At 52.4% G+C, this 21,697-nt stretch overlaps 1 protein-coding gene across 2 annotated transcripts in view; it reads left to right on the forward strand.

The window, feature by feature from the left end:
• The window catches only part of MLLT1 (MLLT1 super elongation complex subunit), a 61,100-nt gene that overhangs the window by 26,492 nt on the left and 12,911 nt on the right, over positions 1-21,697 (forward strand). Inside the window, exons 4-5 of one of the 2 annotated variants that reach the window (XM_069479648.1) lie at positions 16,524-16,667; positions 20,176-20,301. In XM_069479648.1, coding sequence (XP_069335749.1) covers positions 16,524-16,667; positions 20,176-20,301 — 270 coding nt within the window. The remainder of the gene's footprint in view (positions 1-16,523; positions 16,668-20,175; positions 20,302-21,697) is intronic. The other variant, XM_069479658.1, reaches the window with a different exon arrangement.

The raw sequence follows: 21,697 nt of genomic DNA on the forward strand, positions 1-21,697 counted from the left end.
TTCTGTACTCATAACATTTCTGACATCAAGTGTGTGGATTTTCCTCACATTGCAATTCTCCAGTTCTCTGGACACCACCTGGGTGCCCTGCAATTTAATTCGATTGTGGTACTAACTACCTGGAGTTAGCACAGACCCCCAGGTTAAGGGCTCATTCTCACAAGACGGCCCCCACTTCAGATGCCAGTTCCAAGTCCCAGGTTGCCACCCGTGCCTAACTGGCCATAAATTGGGGGTTCCCCCTCTGTATGTTCATTAATTTTCTATAATGGTTCACAGAGCTTAGGGAGACATTTGACTTCGTTACTGGTTTATTGTGAAGGATACAATTCAGTAATGGCCATACGGAAGTGATGCACAGAGCAGGGTACCAGGGAAGGGGCACAGAACTTCCCTTCCATGCCCCCTGGATGCACCACTGTCCCACCACCTTTATGTACTCACTGACGTGGGAGCTCTCTGAACCCCTTTGTTTGAGGTTTTCACGGAGCCCCATTATGTGGGCATGATTGATGAAATTACTGGCCATGGGCGATTGGGCCCAGGAGGCCAGGGGTGGGGCTGAAAATTCCAACCCTTTAGTCACGTGGTTGGTTCCTCCGGCAACCAGCCCCCATCCTAAAGCTGTCAGGAGCTTTTGGCCACCAGCCCTACAAAAGGATGCTCTAATCACTTCAGAGATCTCAAGGGTCTTAGAAGCTCTTGTGTCAGGAACCCAGGACTAAGACCAGATGTTAAAACAAAAGATGCTCCTATCACCCCTGTCCCTCAGAAAGTTACAAGGGTTTTTAGAAGCTCTGTGCTGGGGCCAGGGGAAACCAAATATATATTTCTTATTATGCCACACCTTTTATTCCTGATTTGCTGACTGTGTGGTTTTTTAAAATCATTAACAGGTATTGAATTTTGTCAGATGGTTTTATCTGCCTCTCGAGAATGTTGTGTAGGTTTTTTCCTTCCTTTTATTAATGTGATGTATTATATTAATTGATTTTATGTAGAACCATCCTTCCTTTCCTGGGATAAGTTTCTTTTGGTTATTGTGTATAATCTTTTTAATGTGCTGTTGGATTGGGAGTGCTGGTATTTTGTTGAGGATGTTTGGATATGTATTCATAAGGAATGTTGGTCTGTATTTTTCTTGTGGTTTCTTTGGCTTGTGGTACCAGGGTAATGCCGCATAGGATGTGTTAGGAAGTATTCCCTCCTCTTCTGATTTTAGTAGAGTTTGAGTAGGATTGGTGTCCATTCTTTCCATGTTGAATGTGATAGAGTCCATCAGTGAAGCCAGCTGGTCCTGAACTTCTCTGTGGGAAGTTTTTGATTATTGATTCAATCTCTTGTTCTAGATCTGTTGAGATTTTCTACCTCTTCTTGAGTGAGTTTTAGTAATTCATTTCTAGGACTGTGCCAGTTTTATCTAGATTACCTAGTTTGTTGGTATATCATTGTTCATAGTATTATAATTCCTTTAATTTCTGTAAAGTTGGTAGTTTACACTTTTATTTCTGATTGTGGTTATTTGTATGTTCTCTCTTTTCTTAATCTAGTTCCAGATTTGTCAATTTAGTTGGTCTCTTCAAAGAACAAACTTTGGATTTTATTGAATCACTCTTTTATTCTCTGTTTCATTTATCTCTGTTCTGTGTTTCCTTCTGCTGCCTTTGGGTTTTGTTTGTTCTTTTTCTAGTTCTTCAGGGTGTAAAGTTGTTGATTTGACATCATTTTTACTTTTTCATGTTGTAGGGATTTATGCCTCTAAATTTCCCTCTGAGCACTGCTTGCATTGCAGTCCATACGTTTTGGTATATTGGGTTTTGTTTTCATGATCTCAAGGTATTTTCTAATTGCCCTAGTGATTTCTTCCTTGACGCATTGATGGTTTTATTAGAGGTCTCTAGAGAGACAGAACCAACAGGAGATACGCGCGCGCGCGCGTGTGTGTGTGTGTGTGTGTGTGTGTGTCTTTGTATAGGGGAATCGGCTCACGTGACCGTAGAGGCTGAGAAGTCCCACACCAGGCCATCTGCAAGCTGGAGACCCTGGCTTGTCAGTAGTGTGACTCATTCATTCCATGTCCAAAAGCCCCAAACCGGGGGTGCCAATGGTATAATTTTCAGTCCAAGGCCAAAGGCATGAGGACCCGGGGGGCCTGGAGTTCTGATGTGCAGGGGCAGGAGGAGAGAGGGGAAATCACCCTATTCTCTCCTTTTCTTGTTCTCTCTGGGCCCCTAGCCAGTCAGTTGGTGCCCGCCCACACTGAGGCAGATCGTTCCCCGCTCCATCCACTAACTGGCATGCCATCTCCTCTGGGAACACCTCTGCAGACACGCCCAGAACTGGTGCATTACCAGTTCTCCGGGTATTCCTTAATCCAATCAAGTTGACACCTAAAATTAACCATCAGAGTGGCACTTGGTGGACGTTTGTTGAACGAGTGTCCAGATGGATGAACCAGATTCATTCCAGAGGCAGTAGCTGTTATATGTCCATGTGTCAAAAACCTTGTGGCACCCCCCCACCTTTTAAAAAATTGAGGTGAAATTCATATAACGTGAAATTGACCATTTTAAGTAAACAATTCAGTGACATTTAGTACATTCACAGTGTTGTGCAACCACCATCTCTCTCTAGTTCCAAAACATTGTCATCACCCCAAAAAGGAAACCCCATGTCCAGTAAGCAATTGTTTCCTATCTCCCCCTCTCCCCAGCCCCTGGCAGCCACCCATCTGTGTTCTGTCTCAGTGGATGTGCTGCTTCTGGAAGTTTCATGTAAACACAGTATGTGACCTTCGAGTCCGGTTTCTTTCCTGAGTACTGTTATGTATGAGTTCTTCCATGTTGCGGCACGGATAAGAACCTCATTCCTTTTCATGGCCAAGCACTATCCCACTGTGTGGATAAACCACACTTTGTCCATCGATGAACATCAGGGCTGTTCCCACCTTCTGGCTGTTGGGACTAGTGCCACTGTGGATGCGGTGTACATGCATTTACTCGAGTACCAGTTTTCACTTCTTTGGGGGTGTGTACAGTCAGCCTTCCGTATCCATGGTTTCCACATCCGTGAATTCAACCAACTGCAGATAAAAAATATTTGGAAAAAGAATTCCACAAAGTTCCCAAAGCAAAACTTGAATTTGCCGCACACAGAGTACTGCGTTGATTCCAGGTGAATGAATGACGCGTAGGTGTTGTATCAGGTAATCCAGAGGTGATTTAAAGTACGCTGGAGAATGTTCTTAGTGTTTGTTCAAATACTGTGCCCTTTTATGTAAGAGACTTGAGCCTCTGCAGATTTTGGTATCCGAGGGACATCCTGGATCCAATCCTCCATGGACACCAGGGGCTGACTGCATCCCTGAGTGAAATTGCTGGGCCCTGTGGTAATTCTGTGTTTAACTTTTTGGGAGCCCTCCAAACAGTTTTCCACGGTAGCCAAACAGTTCTGCATAGCCACCAGCCTTGCAAGGCATTTCAATTTCTCCACATCCTGGCCAGCATTGGTTTTCTTCCGTTTTCTGTTTGTTTGTTTTTAATCATAGCCATCCTAGTGGGTGTGAAGTGCTATCTCACAGTGGTTTTGATTTGCATTTCCCTCATGACTCACGATGTTAAGCATCTTTTTCTGTGCTTGTTGGCAATTTGTACAACTTCTTTTCTTTGAAGACATGTCTATTCAAGCCCTTTGCCCATTTTTGAATTGGGTTGTTTTTCTTTTTGTTGTTGAGTTATAAGAGTTCTTTATCTGTTCTGGATAAGTGGCCACTTTTCAACGTTGCCAGCAAAGCACATTGCTGGGCAGACTGAATGTGTGACATGAGCATCCCTGAGTTGGGGGCACCAGTTCTCCAAGGGGTGTCCAGGTGGTCTCTCTCCTATCACACGTGGACCAGAGGCCTCTGTGTGCTGTGGCTGAGTTGTTCCTTTGGAAAGTGGGCTGGGACCTTGACAGGGGGTTGCGAGAGCCCGTTGGTGCTGCCTGGGACACGGCAGTGGTACCCAGGGTGGATAAATTGGTTCCTGTGTATACTTCGGCCAGTCAGGTGCAGGGGTCTTGCTGAAATGCTCCCTTTACATCTGGTGGTTGTCCCAGAAGTGGTCCCAGGTATTTTATGCCCTTCCTGTTCCAATGAGTAAGTTACATCTCGGACCCTGGGCTGTCAGTGCATATAACTTAATTTTTCTTTTTTTAAATAGCCACAATGAAAAAGGTCAAAAGAAACAGGTGAAATTAATCTTAATATAATTTATTTAACCCAGTATATCTAAAATATTACAATTTCAACATGTAATCGGTGTTTTAAAATTATTAATGTGGTATTTTACATTCCTTTTTTTTCATACTAAGTCTTACAGATCTGGTCTGTGTATTGTACTTACTGTACATGTCAATTTGCACACAAAAGTTTCATCAGAAAGACTTGATCTGTATTTAGATTCCATAAAATTCACAAAGTAGAATCACATACCCAAGTCGCTCCAAACATACATAAACATCTTCCAGTAACTAAGCCAAGTATGGTTCCTGACAGGGAATGTCTCATAGTTATGGTTTTTTTAAATTAACAAATTTTGAAATAATCTTAGACACAGAAACAGAAGACTTGCAAGGATAGTACGGAGAGTTCCCACAGACCGCACACCCTGATTCCCTTGACGGTGATCAGCACCGAGTGGTTAACGTTGGTGCGATACCAGCAACTGAACTGCAGACCATTGGGATTCTGCCATTTTCCACTGTTTCCTTTCCCTGTTTTGGAATCTACTCCCGGTTGCTAGATTGTATTAAGCTGTCACGTCTCTCTTCTCAGCCTTTCCTTGTCTTTCATGGCCTTGATAATTTTGAAGTGTATCAGGAAGGTATTTTGTAGAATCTCCCTGAGCTTGCATTTGTCTGATATTTTTTCACGACTAGTCTGCGGTTATAGATTTTGGTAAGAAGACCACAGAGGAGAAGTGCTATTCTCTGCATGTCATAGGAGGAGGTGGCAGATTTTCACGTGGCTTATGGTTAACAGGTGATGCTGACCTCGATCTCCCGGTTAAGGCAGTGCCTGCCAGGTTGCTCCACTGCCCAGGTGCTGTCTGTGCCTTTCCACTCTCTGTGAGTTAGAACCGAGTCACTAAGTCCAGCCCATGCTCAAGGAGGAGGAATTAAGGCCTCCATCTTGTGCCCAGGAGCACAGGTTAAAACGACCAGGTAACTAATACTTATTTGGCGGGGGGAGGGATACTTAGAAGCTATGCGGATGACCTGTTTCTTTTCATACAGGCTGCGTATCCCCAATCCCAAAGTCCGAAATGCTCCAAAATTTGAAACTTCTGGAGTGCCAATGTGACGCTCAAAGGAAACGCTCATTAGGGTATTTGAATTTCCACTTTTTGGATTAGGGATGCTGAGCCTGGAAGTATAATGCAAATATTCCAAAATGTGAAAACTCTGAAATCCGAAACGTTTCTGGTCCTGAGCGTTTCAGACGAGGGATACTCAACCTGTAGTTCCGTGCATTGAGCCCTCCTCAGTGGTGTTCTGGTGGTGACATTCAGTTCCTTCATTCCAAAAAATGGGAATTTTTTGGTGTAAGAGTTGTCCCTTCTCCATTTATTTATTTATTTGTTCAGTCATTTATTTATATCAATATGGATTCATGGATATCTGTTTTTTTCTTTGGGTTATAATCCAATGCCATTGTTACTTTGTTCAAATTGTTCTCGAGTTGGCCAGGGGATGGGAGCTCCCTTTTTGAGGTCAGCCCCCTCTCCTAGCCTCAGTCCCTTGCAGCCACCTCATCTGTGTTCTATTCCAGTAGCTTATGGGGTGTGTTGTGTCTGTTTCTCTCTCTCAAACAGCTTTATTGTGATATAGTTCCCTTAACCTGCAGTTCATCCGTTTCAAGCCTGCTGTCCGATGGTTTTTGCGTATTCCAAGGTATGCAGCCATCACACCTTCTCCACCCGAATTCCAGTGGAATTGCTGGGTCTTTTGGTCGTTCTGTGATTAACTTTTTGAGTAACTGCCAGACTGTTTCCCACAATGACTGCACCATTTCACATCCCCACCAGCAGCCCAGGAGGGCTCCAGTTTCCCCACATCCTCGCTGACACTTTTTTTCTGTCTCTTTGATGACAGCCGCCCTGGCGGGTGTGAAGCGCTACCCAATTAGGCTTTGCCTCACATCTCGTCTCCCCGGTGGCTGACGACGATTATCTTTTCACGTGCTTATGTGCAGTTCATATGTTTTCTTTGTTCAAGTATCTCTTCAGAATTTTACTCCTCCCTTTTTTAAAAATTGGATTTATTTTCTTATTACTGAGTTTCAGGAGTTCTTTATATACTCCAGATACAGGTCTTTTGTGTGGTGTGTGATTTGCATATATTTTCTCTGAGTCTATGGCTTTCTGTTCTCTCACTAGTATCTTTTGCCTGGCGTAAGTTTTAGATTTTGCTAGTTTATTGTTGTTTTCTCTTCTGTGGATTGTGCTTTGGGTATTGTGTCTAACATTACCCACCCTCTGCCACAGCCAAGGCCCACACTGTTCCTCTCGCTGCCCAGCGGCGGCGTGCACAAGACTGCTGCCTAGAGAAGCGGAGGGGACCCCCGATGGGGAGATGGCACCTAGCACGGGAGGCTGTTCTCATTTATTCTTTGCAGTTGAGGGTTTTAAAATGTTTGTTTACAGTGAGGAGGAGGAATTGCTTTTCTTCTGTCACTTGCTGGAGTTTCATTGGTTTATCCACGCAACAAATACGCACTAGGCCTAGGGCCCAGTGAGGACCAGAGTGGACATAGCCCCATTTCCCATGGAGCTCTCTCTCAGGCTCACGGGGCGGGGAAGAGCAGACATCCAGCAGAGGAAGTGACGGCCTCAGAGCAAGTCATAGGCTCATGGAAGCTGCAGCGCTGGGTGCCGAGTGCGGTTAGCAAGGGTTGGAGGAGTTTCTCTTAGGAAGCCAGGCTGACTATAGACCACGTGAAGCCGAGAAGACGAGGAGGCCCCTTCCAGGTGGAAGGACAGCTATGCCATGGCAGAGTCAGGGTGCCAAGAAGCGGGCTGGGGCAGGTGTGGGGAGGTGAGTGCCGGTGGACAGGGCTGCTCAGCCTCAGCACTGTGGGGGGTTGCCAGGGTGTGATCACAGGGGGCGCCCTCTGAGCCCTCTGGGTTCATCTGCCTCTTTGAGCTCTTGTAGCCGTGGCTTCAGAATCCCCATCCAGGTGCCTGCCTCTCACCTGCCCCCCCATTGTTGTGGAGTAGATCAGTCACATTATAAAGCAGACTGGCTCAGTCTTTTCCAGAAATAGTCCAGTGACTGCCAAATAGGAAGTGCTCGTCTGTGCCCCGGGGTCCGTGAGGAGCAGGGTCTGGGCCTTGGGAGGGTCCACAGAGGCTCCAGGGCTGACCTGGAGGGCGTACAGGTCCGGGGCTCAGTCTTGGGTGGGGCAGGGGCCTGGCAGCTGTACACGGTGGCCCACACCCACGATCACCTCGCAGCTTGAGCCAGGTGCGCCTCTTGAGGGCCCTTAGCCTTGTCACTTGGTGACCCCACCGTGGACCTGCTTCGTGTTCGTAGAAGACTGACTTCTGCGCAGTTGATTTTTTGTTGTTGTTTCATTTTGAGTCATTAGCCAAGATCAGCAGTTGGCCTCAGGAGCTCTCCTCCAAGGCATCGTTTGATGTGACTTAATCTTCCCGGGCAATCTTCTTAGATCCCACTTTTGTCTTTTTCAAAGCGAAGCTGGTTGCCGCTCAGTCGTGAGTTCCTGGCTTGGAGTGCGTGGCAAAGCCGAGAGGAGCTGGGGAATCAGTCGTCAGAGACGGGAGAGAGGTTGTCTGAGTTCAGAGTGACCTACTCCGTCACTCCTGTGTCTGGCGTCAGGCCTGCGGCCCCGGCCGGTGCCCTGTGGGTGTTTGCAACGTGACCGATTGGCCGCCAGGCTCTTGCACGCGTGGAACTCAACCCCAGCGGCCACAGCAGAGGTTCAAGGCATGAAAACTCGCCCTGCTGTGGCTCCACCTCCTCTGCCCTACGCCTCCCTTCACCATCAATTTAATGACGCATTTTAGAAGGAGGAAAAGAAACATGTTAAGGCTACACACTGATGTTAAGAGACAGTCCCATGCTCAGAAATGGCAAAATGTGAAAAAGAAGTGTATTTTGGTTATTTGCCACTAGTATTAAACATCCTCCCCCACCCTGCACCAAGCTGTTACTGGACAGGAGCTGTCAGCATTCCGTAGCTCTGCTCACAGCAGTTATCTGAAGGCACGGGGAGGGCGTCTTGTACATGTGGTACTTTTTTTTTTTGGAAGTTTGCATGGTTTTATGCGTGAAGGTTCTTAGAAGTGAAACAGCGCTGGCTTCAGAGCCTTAAAACCCTCTAAGGCATCTTCTTGGACACATCCTAGGTTCCTGGTGTTGGGGGGCCCTGGGCAGCTGCACAGGCAGTTTGGCAGGGCTGGGGACATGCTGGGGGAGGTACCAGGGTCACCAGATCCTGATCCCCCCACCCCCTTTACGGTGGAAATGGCACTTGCTGCCAGGCTTCCCCTGCCTGCCCTGTGTTTAAACGGAGAGTAGGGGAGCTGATCCCAGTGGCGTGGGCGGGAGCCCTCTGGGGCCCCACTGTGCCCTCTCCTCCCCGCGCCCCTGCTGCCTGGCTCCCAGGCCCTCCAGGGCTTTGCAAAGTTCAGGAGGTAGCAGCCCCTCCGCCAGCCTTCGGAGCTCCCCTCCAGGGACAATTGGCCGGGTGCTGCAGCCGAGGGCGAAGGCCCTCGCTAGTGGACTGTGAGGAGCCAGAACAGAAGGGACATTGTGTGAGGACACATAGGGAAGGTCAGGAGGCTGCCGAGTTGTGACAAGCCGCGTGAATGTGCACCGGCCGTGCGGCTCGATTTGTCTTTCCCCATGGCATCTTTCTGTTCCTCCATGTGGGACCCCAGTCTCTGCTGGATTTCCTAGAGGGTGGGGTCTGCAGCCGGGTGGAGAAGCCCCTCAAGAGACCCCAGCCACAGCTCATCACAGTCACCCAAGGCCCCCCCATGGCAGGGACAGGCGCTTCCCCCCTGGAATGCCAACTCCTGGGCCCTGGAGAAGGGGCTGGAAGAATTGGTTTGGGGTTGGAAGCACGTGTTATGTTCCCCAAATATCATGGGCTCGTCCTGGGGACGCTACCTCCTGTCTTCCGTTTCATTTCTTCTAGTCCATTTCTTCTGGTCTGTCTTTCTTTCTTTTCTTTTCTTTATTTCTTTTTTTTAAGAGATGGGGTCTTGCTCTGTCGCCCAGGCTGGAGTGCAGTGCTGCTATCACAGCTCACTGCAGCCTCCAACTCCTGGTCCCAGGTGATCCTCCTGCCTCAGCCCCCAAAATGCTGGGTCTGGGGGTGTGTGCCACCACACCTGGCCTGGGTTTCTTTTTCAAACTGCTTTTTCAAGCTGCTTTCTCCCCATTTTTGGTGTTAGCTTGGGGAAAAATCATTCAGTTAGGTTTCCAGATGAGAGAAGCCACCTTAAAGCCTAAAGTTGTCTGGCTGTTTTCCATGGGAAGCTCCTTACAATGTAGCGCTTGCCTGTCTGCTTTCTGGTCTGGGTGTCTAATTGCTTATCGATGCAGGATGTATTCGGCTTATCAAAATCTCAGGTCACATTGGAGCGTGCAGAGTAAAAACCGGAACTCTGTCCCATCCATCTCATGCCCCGAGTATTCTGCATTCGCATCGAAAGCCTGCCTTTGAGGCACCAGTGGGGCTGGGTGCACTCACTGCTCTGCAGTTTGCTCTGTCCTGGCAGCATGTCTTGGGGAGTTGAAGTCCATGTGTGAGATGCGCAGCGCGTCTGGGCACCTGCGCGTGGCTGGGTTCTTGTAGTCCCGCTGTGCAGGTGAGGAAGCCAAGGTACAAGCAAGTGACGTGACCTGTCCAGGGCTGCACAGGAAGTGGACGAGCCAGCTCGGCTCGAGAGCCTGCCCTCAGAGCCACCTGCTGTGCCTGTCGAGTTTCTCTCAGGGGCGGCAGAGGACTCCACAGCGGAGTTCACAGTTCAGAGGAACAAAAAGAGAACATCCCGTCCTTCCCTGACCAGGGCCAGCCCCTTCCTGACAGGCATGTGAGTACCTTGCTGCTGCTGTCTCACACAGGGCTGTGGTGACTGTCCATCCTGTACCTGTCCTGGGCGGGCCCCGAGTGCACCTGCAGGAGTCTCTGCCGCATCCGCAGCGCGGGAAGGCAGACGTGGTAGGGGTCCTGCTGGCCAGAGCCACCATTGTCCGTTCTCCCTCTTTTTGGTTTGATTCCTTCTTCTCACGGACGCTCAGAGAGGTGCAGCCGCACAGCCAGGGTCACATAGCAAGTTGGTGACGTGCTGCTTCAGCACCCAGGAGGTCTCTGACCCCAAACGAAGCCCACAATTTTCAGCCCATTTTGTGGTGTTTTTCTAAGTCTTTTTTTTTTTTTTTCTGAAGTTTTTCTTCTCCTGATTACAAAGGTGGGTCTGTGCAGGTTGCAAGGAATTGGAATCCTCTCCAGCCCACTTCCTTGAAGTAACCACCGTATGCAGTTAGTTGTCTGTCCTTAGAAAACATTTTTTTTTTGTCTATATGAGCGTGGGTATGTGAGTGGGGGTGTGAGCGATGTGCAGCTTTAAACTTGCTGTCCTTGGCCGTCCCCGTGTCGGCATAGGTAGCTCTCCTTTGTCCTCCGAGCTGTCTGTGGAGTGCACCTTGCCACGTGGCTCAGCTGCGGTTTGCCGGCCTGTTCCTGCTGAGGGCATTCGGGCACGCCCGGCACCCCCCCGCGGCACGAGGGCCTCGGTGGCCTCATCCATGTGCTTGCACTCTCGCTGGCGTCCCAGCCAGGCCGCGCACTGGGGGTGGGATTTCAGTACAGGCCATGTGCTTCTCGGACTGTGCTTTTCCACGTTTCTTGCCTTGCTTTCTACTGAGGTCGGCCCGCCCTACCCGCCCCCGTTTGCCGTGGGCTGGGGAATCCCGAGATGAGCGCGTCAGAGCTTTATCTAAAGGAAGGGTGCGGCGGCTTCTGATGAGTAGACTGGTGTGTTTGGCTTTTATTGCTTCTGCGTGGCTTTGGCAAATGATCAAACCCCACAAAACCTCGGTTTCTTCTCCTGACGGCTCGTGAGAGCAGTGACTCACTCCTAGAACGATTGTATGGATTGAGTAAGGCGCTGCGTAGCTCAGTGCCTGCTGCTGGGGCGGCCTCCTGAAGCAGAGCGAAGCCTGGTGGCCCAGGAGGACTCCAGGGGGGTCAGGAGCAGAGGGTTCCTTGGTGGGGAAGGGGAGGACACGTTCACCCTCTTCCCAGGCAGGCTCGGGGGGACGCAGAATGTTGAACTGACATTGAGCTGTAAAGCAGGTGGGGCAGAGCCCAGCATATGTATTTAATTCTCTTAACATAAGGATCTTAAAAAAATATATATATATCTATATGTATGTATGTAGAAGTAGAGAGAATGGCAGAGCAACCCCCATCCCCGATGCAGCTTCAGCAGTTGCCGACTTGCGTGCCATGTTTTCTCTTCTCTGCCCCCGGGGGTGTTTTGAATCAAGTCCTGGACATCGTATCTTGTCATCTATAAATATATCAGCACATGCCTGCAAGAGAGAGGACTCTTTAAACAAAACCGTACCCATGATGCCATCATGCCTAGAAACTGGTCAATAGTTCCTTAATATCATCACATTCAATAATGTCAATTTCTTCTGTTGTCTCACACACACACACACACACACACACACACACACTGGCTCTCCTGCCAGTACTGGGGGATGACTGTGTGTGTGTGTATATGTACATATATTTTTTAAAATAATCTATTCAAATCAGGGTTCCAGTGAGGTCGGTGTATCACTCTTGATTGCTGTCTCTTAAGCCTCTTTAAATCTTTTTTCTCTCCCTCTCTTTCCTCCCTCCCTTGCGATTTTGAGAAGAAGCTATAATGTTTGTCCCGCAGGGATGTTGATTGCAGCCCGTGGTGATGTTTTGGTGTTTCCTGGCATTTCCTATAAACTGGCACTTGGATCTAGAGCCACTATCACATTCAGGTTTAACTTTATTAAGCCCAGTGTATGTCTGTGAACCCCAGGGCCTCACAAGGGCATGTCAGATAGCCTGGGGACAAACCTCGTCAGGGCAGAGATGACTGGGTGACAGCTTGGGGTTGTCAGGAGCCGGGAGACCTCACAGGAGGGCGGGTTCCTCTGCTCTCACACCCAGGCAGGGAGGTAACTCTGGGTGTGGGGAGGAGGGAGTGATGGCCTCTCCCGACAGGAACTCTGAGTGTGGTCAGCAGCCACGGGGCTGTGGCCTTGGCCTTGGTGTGCCCTGCGCCGGGGCCAGCCTGGCCCCTCGGGTCCCACGCCCCTTGCCATAAGGAGTGCAGGCAGGCGTGCCGGGCGCATGGCCTGGACTCCCCGCCCTTTGGCGCTGTGGATGGGTGTGCACGCGGCGGCTTTTGGCACTGGCACCAGTTGGGCCAGTTCCTCTGCATCTTAGTTTGCCAAAGCTGGAGAGATGTTGGCTTGTGGCCAGTGGTCTGGGAGTGGGTGGCTCCTCCTGACCTGGCCTGAGAATGCTTGAGTCCAGCAGGTGGCTGCCAGTGCTTAGAGTGGGGCCACACTGGGGTCCAGCTGGAGTAGCTACGGCTGTTACCCCAGGCCTTCCAGCTGACAGCCCACCTGTGACTCTGCCTGTCCTCACAGAGCTGCTCCTGGGCCTTGGAGGGAGGTGCTGCCACGTCCCAGCCTCTCGGGAAGCTGGTTTTCCAGAGGGGCATCCAGGGAGAGAATCGCAGCCCTCTTGGGAGTTCCTAAGCATCACAGATCCCAGGTCTCACCCAGAGGGAGCACCAATTAGCAGCCATCCTCAGCGTGCTGTGACTCACACAGCAGCGTTGCTGGCGGCAGAGTGCGCATGGGCTGCTTCAGGGCTGCAGGTGCCCTGCCCTCCGGGGAGCCGTAAGGAGCATGGCCTGATCTCCTCCTGCTGTGCTCCCTCGTCCGTCCATGTGTGTGGGCACAAGGAACCTCTCCAAGAACCAGGGTGTCCTGAGGGCACCTGCCTGGGGCGAGTCCTGGCTCTGCTGCTGACCAGATCTCCGCCCTCTGTTTCGGTTTCTTCATCTGTGACATGGGGACACTAGGAGCTCTGTGTTGGGGGCTGTGAAGCATTCACATGTATGAAGTGCTTAGAAACGCGCCTGGCTATGGTTGAGGCTCCTCAAATGCTGTGTGACACAGTACGGTCAGTCACGTGTCACATTGTTGCTGCTGCCGTGGCTGTTTCACCTTTGTGCCCTGACTGTCCATAAAGTTAAAGACCCCTCCTCGGTCCTGGTCACTGCTGTGAACACGAGATAGGCACCAAAGAATTCACCCTTTAAAAGTGTACAATCTGGTGGTTTTTAGCATATTCACAGTGTTGTGCCATTGTCACACTTTTCTAATTCCAGAATATTTTTGTCACCCCTAAAGGAAACCCCATACCCATGAGCAATCACTTCCTATGCCCCCCTGCCCCAGCCCCTGGCACCCACTAATCCACGTCATGTCTCTGTAGATTTGCCTGTTCTGGACATTTCATGTGAACACAGTCATATAATTTGTGGCCTTTTGTGTCTGTCGTCTTTCCTTAGTGCAGTGTTTTTGAGGTTCATCCACATTGTAGCCTGTGTCAGAGCATCCTTCCTTTTCAGGGCAGAGTAATATTCCACCGGTGGCCAGACCACACCATTCATCTGTCCATGGACATTTGTGTCGTTTCCACGTTTGTTTTGTTTTGTTTTGTTTTGTTTTTTTGAGACAGAGTCTCACTCTGTTGCCCTAGCTAGAGTGCTGTGGCGTCAGCCTAGCTCACAGCAACCTCAAACTCCTGGGCTCAAGCGATCCTCCTGCCTCAGCCTCTCGAGTAGCTGGGACTACAGGCATGCGCCACCATGCCCGGCTAATTTTTTCTATATATATTTTTAGTTGTCCAGCTAATTTCTTTCTATATTTAGTAGAGATGGGGTCTTGCTCTTGCTCAAGCTGGTCTTGAACTCCTGACCTTGAGCGATCCTCCCGCCTCGGCCTCCCAGAGTGCTAGGATTACAGGCATGAGCCACCAAGCCTGGCCCGTTTCCACTTTTTGACTGTTATAACACTGCACTCACCATCACATTGGTATTAACTGACCAACACTTAAGTGTACACGTAGTGGTAACATTCATCGGGTGTTGGGCAGGTGGGAGTGGGGAGGAAGGGATGGTATATTCATACCTAATGGGTGCACCATCTGGGGGATGGACATGCTTGAAGCTCTGACTTGGGTGGGGCAAGGGCAATATACATAACCTAATCATTTGTACCCCCATAATATGCTGAAATAAAAAAAATTAAAAAAAATAAAACAATGCCTGAAACAAAATAAAAAAACACTGTATATGAACATAGGTGTCAAGTTTTGTGTGAACACGTCTTCATTGCTCTTGGGGATATATCTAGGAGTGGGCGTGTGGTTCATATGCTTAGTCTGTATTTGACGTGCTAGCTGCCAGGCAGTTTTCCAAAGTGGCCGTGCCATTTCACATTCTCTCTAGAGTGCAGAAAGGTTCTATTTTCTCCACATAGACAACACTTTTCTGTTTTTTGGTTTTTTTTATCGTAGCCATCCTAGTGGATGTGCAGTGGTGTCATTGTGGTTTTGATTTGCATTTCCTTAGTGACTGGTGACGTTAAGCATTTTTTCATGCACTTTTTGGCCATTTGAATGTCTTTGGAGGAATGTGTATTCACATTCGTTGCCCATTTTTAAATCTTGTAATTTGTCTTTTTATTGTCGTAAAAATTTTTTTGAATGTTCTGGATACTAAACCTTATTGGAGTAATGACTTGAAAATATGTTCACTTCTTCTTGTAGCTTGTCTTTTTCACTGTCTTGATGGTGTCCTGTTTTACAGCACAAACTTTTAAAATTTTGATGAAGTTTGATTTGTCTAATTTTCTTTAGTTGCTTGTGGCTTTGGTGTCATATCTAAGAAACAATTGCTGGCCATAATCCTAGCACTTTGGGAGGCTGAGGCAAGTTCAAGATCACCCTGGGCAATAGAATGAGACCCCCTCTCTACAAAAATATTTAAAGAAAAACATTAGCCAAGCATGGTGGCAAATACTTTGTAGTCCCAGTTACTTTTGAGAGGCTGAGGCAGGAGGAGGATTGCTTGAGTCCAGGAGTTGGAGGCCGCAGTGAGCTATGATTGTGCCACTGTGCTCCAGCCTGGGCGACAGAGTGAGACTCTGTCTAAAAAAGATTTGCCCGATCCAATGTCACAATGTATACCTATGTTTTCTTCTGAGAGTTTTATAGTCTTAGCTCTTACATCTAGGTGTTTGATCCTAGATGAGTTGTTTTTTTGTGTGAGGTGGGGTCCATCTTCATTCTTTGGCATGTGAATGTCTAGTCATCCCAGCACCATTTGTTGAAGAGAGGATTTGGTCCCCATTGGATGGTCTTGGCGCCCTCGTTGAACACCGGTTGCCCGTAAACGTGAACACCCACTATTCAAACTTGGGTTCCTCAGTGCAACACTTGGGCTTGTCTCAGTGCAGTCTCTCACATTCTCCCCACCCCGTTTTCCTTACTGGCCTGGTATTGCTGCTCCAGGAGCACATCTCCGTTTTGTGGGGCCCGAGGCGGACTCTTTACATGAAAGTCTCTTGCTTTGTCGAGGTTCACAGAAACTTGACCCTGTGCATTCCCTCTGGGGCCCCGGGAGGAACCGGTGCAGACAGCCCCTTCCCAGCAGGCCAGCCTGTGCCCTGAGCCCCCAGCCTTTTCTGTGGACGCCACGCCGCTTGGTCAGAGCCTTGTTCACTCACAGCTACTCCTCACTCGCTTGTCCCAAAAATCCGTCGAGCGCCTGCCCCACGCCAGGTGCTGTCCGCGATGTAGGGCAGCAACCAGAATGAAGGTCCCTGTCTTGTGGGGCGGCCAGGGTGCAGGATGGCTCCTGGTGGGGGCAGAGCCAGCTGGAAACTGGGTCGAGATCTTGCCTCTGTGTTCTCTTGACGCCTTGCGTTCTGGTCCCTGTCATTTGTGTCTGTGTCTTAGGCTCCCTGTTGGGCGTGGCTCTTGCTGGGAAGGAGAAGGGGGTTGAGATGGTGAGATCAGAGGCTGGGGTGAGGTCTCAGCACTGCCACTTGTTAGTTATGTGTCTTCGAACCTCAGTTTCCCCATTTGTCAGTGGGTCCCTTGAGGGTTGAAAGGGCAATGCGTGTTCGTGGCTGCTTCTGCCAGCAGGAGGAATGTTCCTGCTAAGCGTCTGAGCACACTGTTATTAATGATCTTTGCTTCTGTAGGTTGAGTTGTTTTGAGGAAGAGGAGGCACCAAGGGCAGAGCAGAGGAGGGTCTGGGGGGAGGAGGAGTGGAGGCAGGTGAAGGAGGGAGGAGGGAGCTCCGTCCCTGTCCCTCGGCCAGGGCTTCCTGCCCCCTGCCCCTCTGACATGGACTTCCCTGTTTTCTTTGTTCAAGGAGGAGCCACGGAAGGTTTGCTTCACCTATGACCTGTTCCTGAACCTGGAGGGCAACCCGCCCGTGAACCACCTGCGCTGCGAGAAGCTCACCTTCAACAACCCCACCACTGAGTTCCGGTACAAGCTCCTGAGGGCTGGCGGGGTGAGTGTGCCCCGAGCGGGCGGGCGGGCCCCTGCCCCGCCCGGCCCAGTGGCTGCTGTGCTGGCTGAGGCTGTCCTGGCCTGGCTCCCGTGCTGGAGGCGTTGCTGTTGGGGGGCGCCTTGGGATCTCCCGGGCGCAGGTGCAGGTCGCACAGGTAGGGCCTGGTGGAGCTGGAAGGGGCCAGGTGCTTGATATCCGAGTGGGGCGTGGATGGCTGTGGATGAGTTGCTGGTTATCCCGCGGCCTCCCGGGTGGCTGAGGTTAATTAGCATCTTCCTGCAGGAAGTGGCCGGGGAAGGAATGGGCGTGAGGCCGGTCTGTCCGCGTGGCCAGGCCTGGAGCCGGCTCATAACCAGCCTGGCAGGGCCACCCGGGGAGGTGGCAGGGGCTCCTCTGCGGAGGGCCCTGCCCTGACGTGTGCGTTGCCTGTCCCCTTTGTCCCGTGAGGCCAGACGCCAGTGTCAGCTGAGAACTAGGGCTCTCCAGTGAGTTGTGTGGTGGGATGCCCGTGTGGTGGCCTGAGTGGAGCCTCTGGGGCCTTGTAGGCTGGGTGTGGTGCGGGAGCCGGGGGCGGCTTGTGGAGGACGGGGTGCCTGGCTGCAGTTGGGCGTCGTGTGGAGGTGTGTGCAGGCTTGGTCACGGCACAGCACAACCACCTTGAGTGACCCAGGGTCACAGAGCATTTGCTTAGATGTCAGCCTGCGTCTCTGATGGCGTGGGGCCAGGGTTGTGTGGGTGTGTGTGTGTGATATGTATGTGTGTGGTGTATCTGGGGGTATGTGGGAGAGGCGTGTGTTACATATGTGTATGGCATGTGTCGCCTGTGTCATGTGTATGTGCTGTGTGACGTGGGTTGTATAAAGTGTGTGGCGTGTGTGACGTGTGTTGCCTGAGGGGTGTGTGTGGCATGTCGTGTGTGGTGTGTTAACATGTCACGTGTGGTATGTGTTGTGCATGGCATGTTTATGCGTGGTGTTGGCATGTGTGCAGCATGTGTGCAGTATGTGTCATGTGTGTGGTCTGTGACATGTCACGTGCGGTGTTCGTGTGTGGTGTGTGACATGTTGCGGGTGCGGTGGGGACAGGCCCACGTCCCGAGGGAGTGGGGGCTGTGGGGCTGTCTCGGAGCAGCCCTTTGCTCTCCGCTGAGTACGGTTGGGTCTGCAATGAACTTTGCCCCTTTTCAGTGAAGGAGTGAAGAGTAGTGTGTCCATGGTGGGAGGTTTGAGCACGTCCTGCCGTGTTCCTAGTAAAGACGCCTCGTGATCCTAATCGGCAGGTGAGGGAGGCGCTGGGCGGGCCTGCGTGGACAGCGCGGGCCCAATGCCTTCCCGCCTCTGCCTCTCCACCTGCTTCTCGCGTCCTGGACTTCCCATCACGTTCGCCCGGGTGTTTCTGGGCCTCCTGAAGCCTCCGTAGTCGCATTTCTTTGGGAGGTAGCATTCCGGGCCTCTTGGGCTGCAGCCAGGCCCTCGCTCCTGTGAGCGGAGGTTCCCTTTGTTCACAGGAGAGGAAGGCTCTGAGGGCAAAGCAGCCACCGAGGGGTGGGGAGGAGGAGGAGGCTGGCAGGAAGGTCTGGCTCAGCGTGTGCAGGGCTGGGGAAAGGGGGGGAGGGAGTGGCCTTGGCCCTGGCGGGCAGAGCGAGGTGTGCAGGCACCGTGGGTGGTCTCTGCCCCTGGCGCCATTCGCCCTCACAGAGGGCTGCCCAGAGGAGCTGGCAGCCGGTCAGGAACTTTCTGGGCCTTTGGGGCTTGCCCTGGGCTGACGGTCAAGGCGCTCTCTAGCCTCAGGAGCAGCCTGAGGCCTCCATGGGACGGTGGTTCTTGTCAGGTGCTTCCCAGGACCAGGTGACCGTGCTTCTGTGTTCGCCGTCCTGAAGCCCAGAGTGTCTGTCTGGTAGTGAGTGGCCGCAGCTCCTGCCCACATGGCTGTCGGTGTTGGGAGAGCTGGAGGAGGCGGCCCTCCTCACTCCCCTCACAGCTCCAGGCGCTCCCTCCAGAGTGTCTAGGGTGGGACTTCCCGCTCTCCCAGCTCTGCGCCCTCAGGACTATCTCTTGTCCCTGCCCCGTCGTCGGTCGTTGTTCGAGGGTCTGTGTTTCCATCGGGGAGACGGGTCCCCACGCAGCACCCTGTCCTAGGTAGGAACAGATCGTTGGTTCGCTGTACCTGTTCTTTTTGCCGAGGGGCTTTGTTACAGTGGAGAGAGAGGCTCTGCATTACCCTGATGTCGTTGCCAGTCTCGGGCATTGATTGCGAACAACTGAGGGTGGGTTAACGCGGGAGCAGGAGGAAGGCCCCGTGCGAGAGCAAGCCCGCGCCTCCCGGAGAGCAGCCCATCGGCTGGGCCGCGGCTCTCCCCAAAGCACAGCGGGTCTCCTGTGGCGTATGTTCAGGGAACTGGTACTGTCCAGGCACAGCCGGGGGCAGATGTGCCTCGGGTCTGGCATTCCATGGTGGTGTGGGCAGACAGGCTCTGAGGAGCAGCCCTGACCCAGTAGCCTGGGGGCACCCATGTCCCCGTGACCATGTTATGTCGGTGTCCTCAGATGAAGGGGTTGGCTTCCGAGGAATCATAGGTGCTCATGGGCATTTGTGGCACTGCTTTGGCTGAATTCGGTACTTTTTGTTAAGTGCATTTTCTGCTTTTGTCCCGTCTCAAGGCCACATGGAAGGACTCTCTGCGTGACTGGCCCCGGTGGTCACGTTAATCTGCAGTGTTGGGATTTTGAGACCTTGCCCCGGGCTTCCTCTCCCTGCAGCCGGTGTCCTAAGGGTCTTGTTGGACCTGGGCAGGTGTTTCCTGGGAGTACCTCCTGGAAGGACTGTGGCTTTCTGACATAGCCAGGAGCGAGCGCCTCCCCCTACAGGCTGGCCGCCTCGCTTGTGCACCGCCGCTTCTGCAGAGAATGTTGGCTCCCCACCCCATGAAGGCCTGCTCCTGCCGTGGTCTCAGCCTCGGCCTTGCCACTCACACTCTGGGTCAGCTTCAGTCACCTGCAAGAGCGGGAGGGCTCATCCCGCCGGGCATGTGGGACCCGCCAAAGTTGCATCCGTGCAAGCCCTTTGGAGATTGGTCTCTGTCCCACAGCCGCCTGCCTCAGCTGCCCTCTGGCTTCTGGCCCTTCCAGTCCGTGCCTGTGGTCTCTCTGAGCCTCGGCGTGTAGATCCGACTTTGGCAGCAGTTGCCTCCTCATGCTTCTTGGCGTGCTCTGCCAGTCTTCTCAGCCGGCCTTCTGGTCCACTGTGCCCTGGGTCTGGCGCTGCCCAGCCATCCTGGGACCCCGAGCTTCTCTTTGCTCTCTGCCACTGAGCCTGCTTCACCCAAGAGCGCTCAGCACGCAGCCCCCGCAGGGGAAGCGCCTGTGATTCTTCCAGGAAGTGGAGCTCAGGCGCTCCCTTCTCCCCTTGCCCCAAGAGGGGAAGCCCCTGCCTTGGCCCACTCGGCCTCCTTCCTCCTGTCCGGGTGGCCCCTGCCCGTCGATAACGCCTGTCTCTTCTCTGTCACTAGGTGATGGTAATGCCCGAAGGAGCAGACACGGTGTCCAGGCCCAGCCCCGACTATCCCATGTTACCCACAATTCCACTCTCTGCCTTCTCTGACCCCAAGAAGACCAAACCGTCCCACGGCTCCAAGGTTAGTGAGGCGGAAGGCCCAGTCGCGTGGGGGCTCCGGGCGCCCTCCCCGCACCGAGCTGGGCCTTCCGCACCTGCACTCGCTCCCTTGGTGTCTTCCTCTTCGAGCTCTCTGTGCTCTCCCTTGCTGCTCACTGCCGCTTCCTCATGATTTCAGGAATAAACCAAGTGATTGTGGGCTCTATTGCCCCGTCGGTCTTGAGGCCAGAGACCTGCCCAGTCCCCTCCCCCTTGAGCTCGGGCTGGGCCTGGGGACTGCTCGGCCAAAGCCCCAAGAGCGCTGCAGATGGCTGGCCGGGGGCTGCTGGGCAGAGCGCTTCCATCCTGGGCCACGGCTGCTGCCTTCGTGGCTCTCCCGCGTGCCATTGGGCTGCCCCTGTGCGGCCGTGCCAGGCTTTGCCTCTCCGGCAGTGGCTTTCCTGGGGGCAGGGCAGGGGTGCGTGGGGGCCAGCCATCCGGATTCCAAGGAGGAAGAAGCAATTTATCGGCTCATCTTGACCCAGTCAGGCAGCTGGCACTTGGCCTTCCCGAGGCCTTTCTCTCTCTCTGAACCGTTCCAGAGCAGCTGCTCAAAGGACGAGCTAGAAAGCCCCTCGGATGGTATCACCTTGTCCCTATAAACCCGAGAGCGTGCATTCCATTCCTTGGCAGCCGCCCACTTAGTGCCGCTGTCCCTAGGGGCCCTCGGGCCACTCCTGGGCACCACGTCCCTGAACCCACGCATCTCTCCACTTCTCTCTGTGTTCTTCTTGCTTCACTTGCCTGGGGCTGGGGGTGTTGCAGGCCTGGGGCACCCCAGGAGGGACAGGCAAAGCTCTCGGCTATCTTACTGCCTTCTGCATGGGCCCAGGCAGGGGCTTTGGGCCCTTTCAACAAGGCCAGCAGGTCTCGGAAATCGTCAGATCTGTCAGTGTCTTGGAGTAGGGGACGTGGCCCTGGGGTCTGCCCAGGCCAGTTTTCCCTGCGCCTAATGGAGGTGAAATGAAAGTTCTTGCTAGGGGTCTTGGCTGCTTCCTTCTCAGCCACACAGGGTTCTTTGGAAGTCCATGCAAAACAGGAAGAGAAGGCATTGCTATTTCTTCTGTCCTGGTCATTCGAAAGTCACCTGGAACCCTGTGAAGAGATGTCCTCCCTGCAGCCAGCAGGGCTTCATCAGCCGGGGCTGCTCGTGGCATCTCTTTCAGGAGTGTCTCTGAGACCCTTGGGAGCCCCGGGCCAGGGCTGTGTGTCTGCCGGGCTCAGGAAGCTGTGGTCAGGGTCCCCCGGCTCTACCCTCTCTGCGTTTGGGAGCCTTCTCCAGCCACCTGGTGGGGACACTTAGGAGGGTCTGTGTAGGTTTTCAGGCAGCATGAGGTCCTGCTGAGCTGCTTGTGTCCAACAAAGTCCCTGGGCCTTAC

This window comes from Eulemur rufifrons, chromosome 2 (genome assembly GCF_041146395.1).
Source record: "Eulemur rufifrons isolate Redbay chromosome 2, OSU_ERuf_1, whole genome shotgun sequence".
In the NCBI taxonomy this organism is placed as follows: Eukaryota; Metazoa; Chordata; class Mammalia; order Primates; family Lemuridae; genus Eulemur; species Eulemur rufifrons.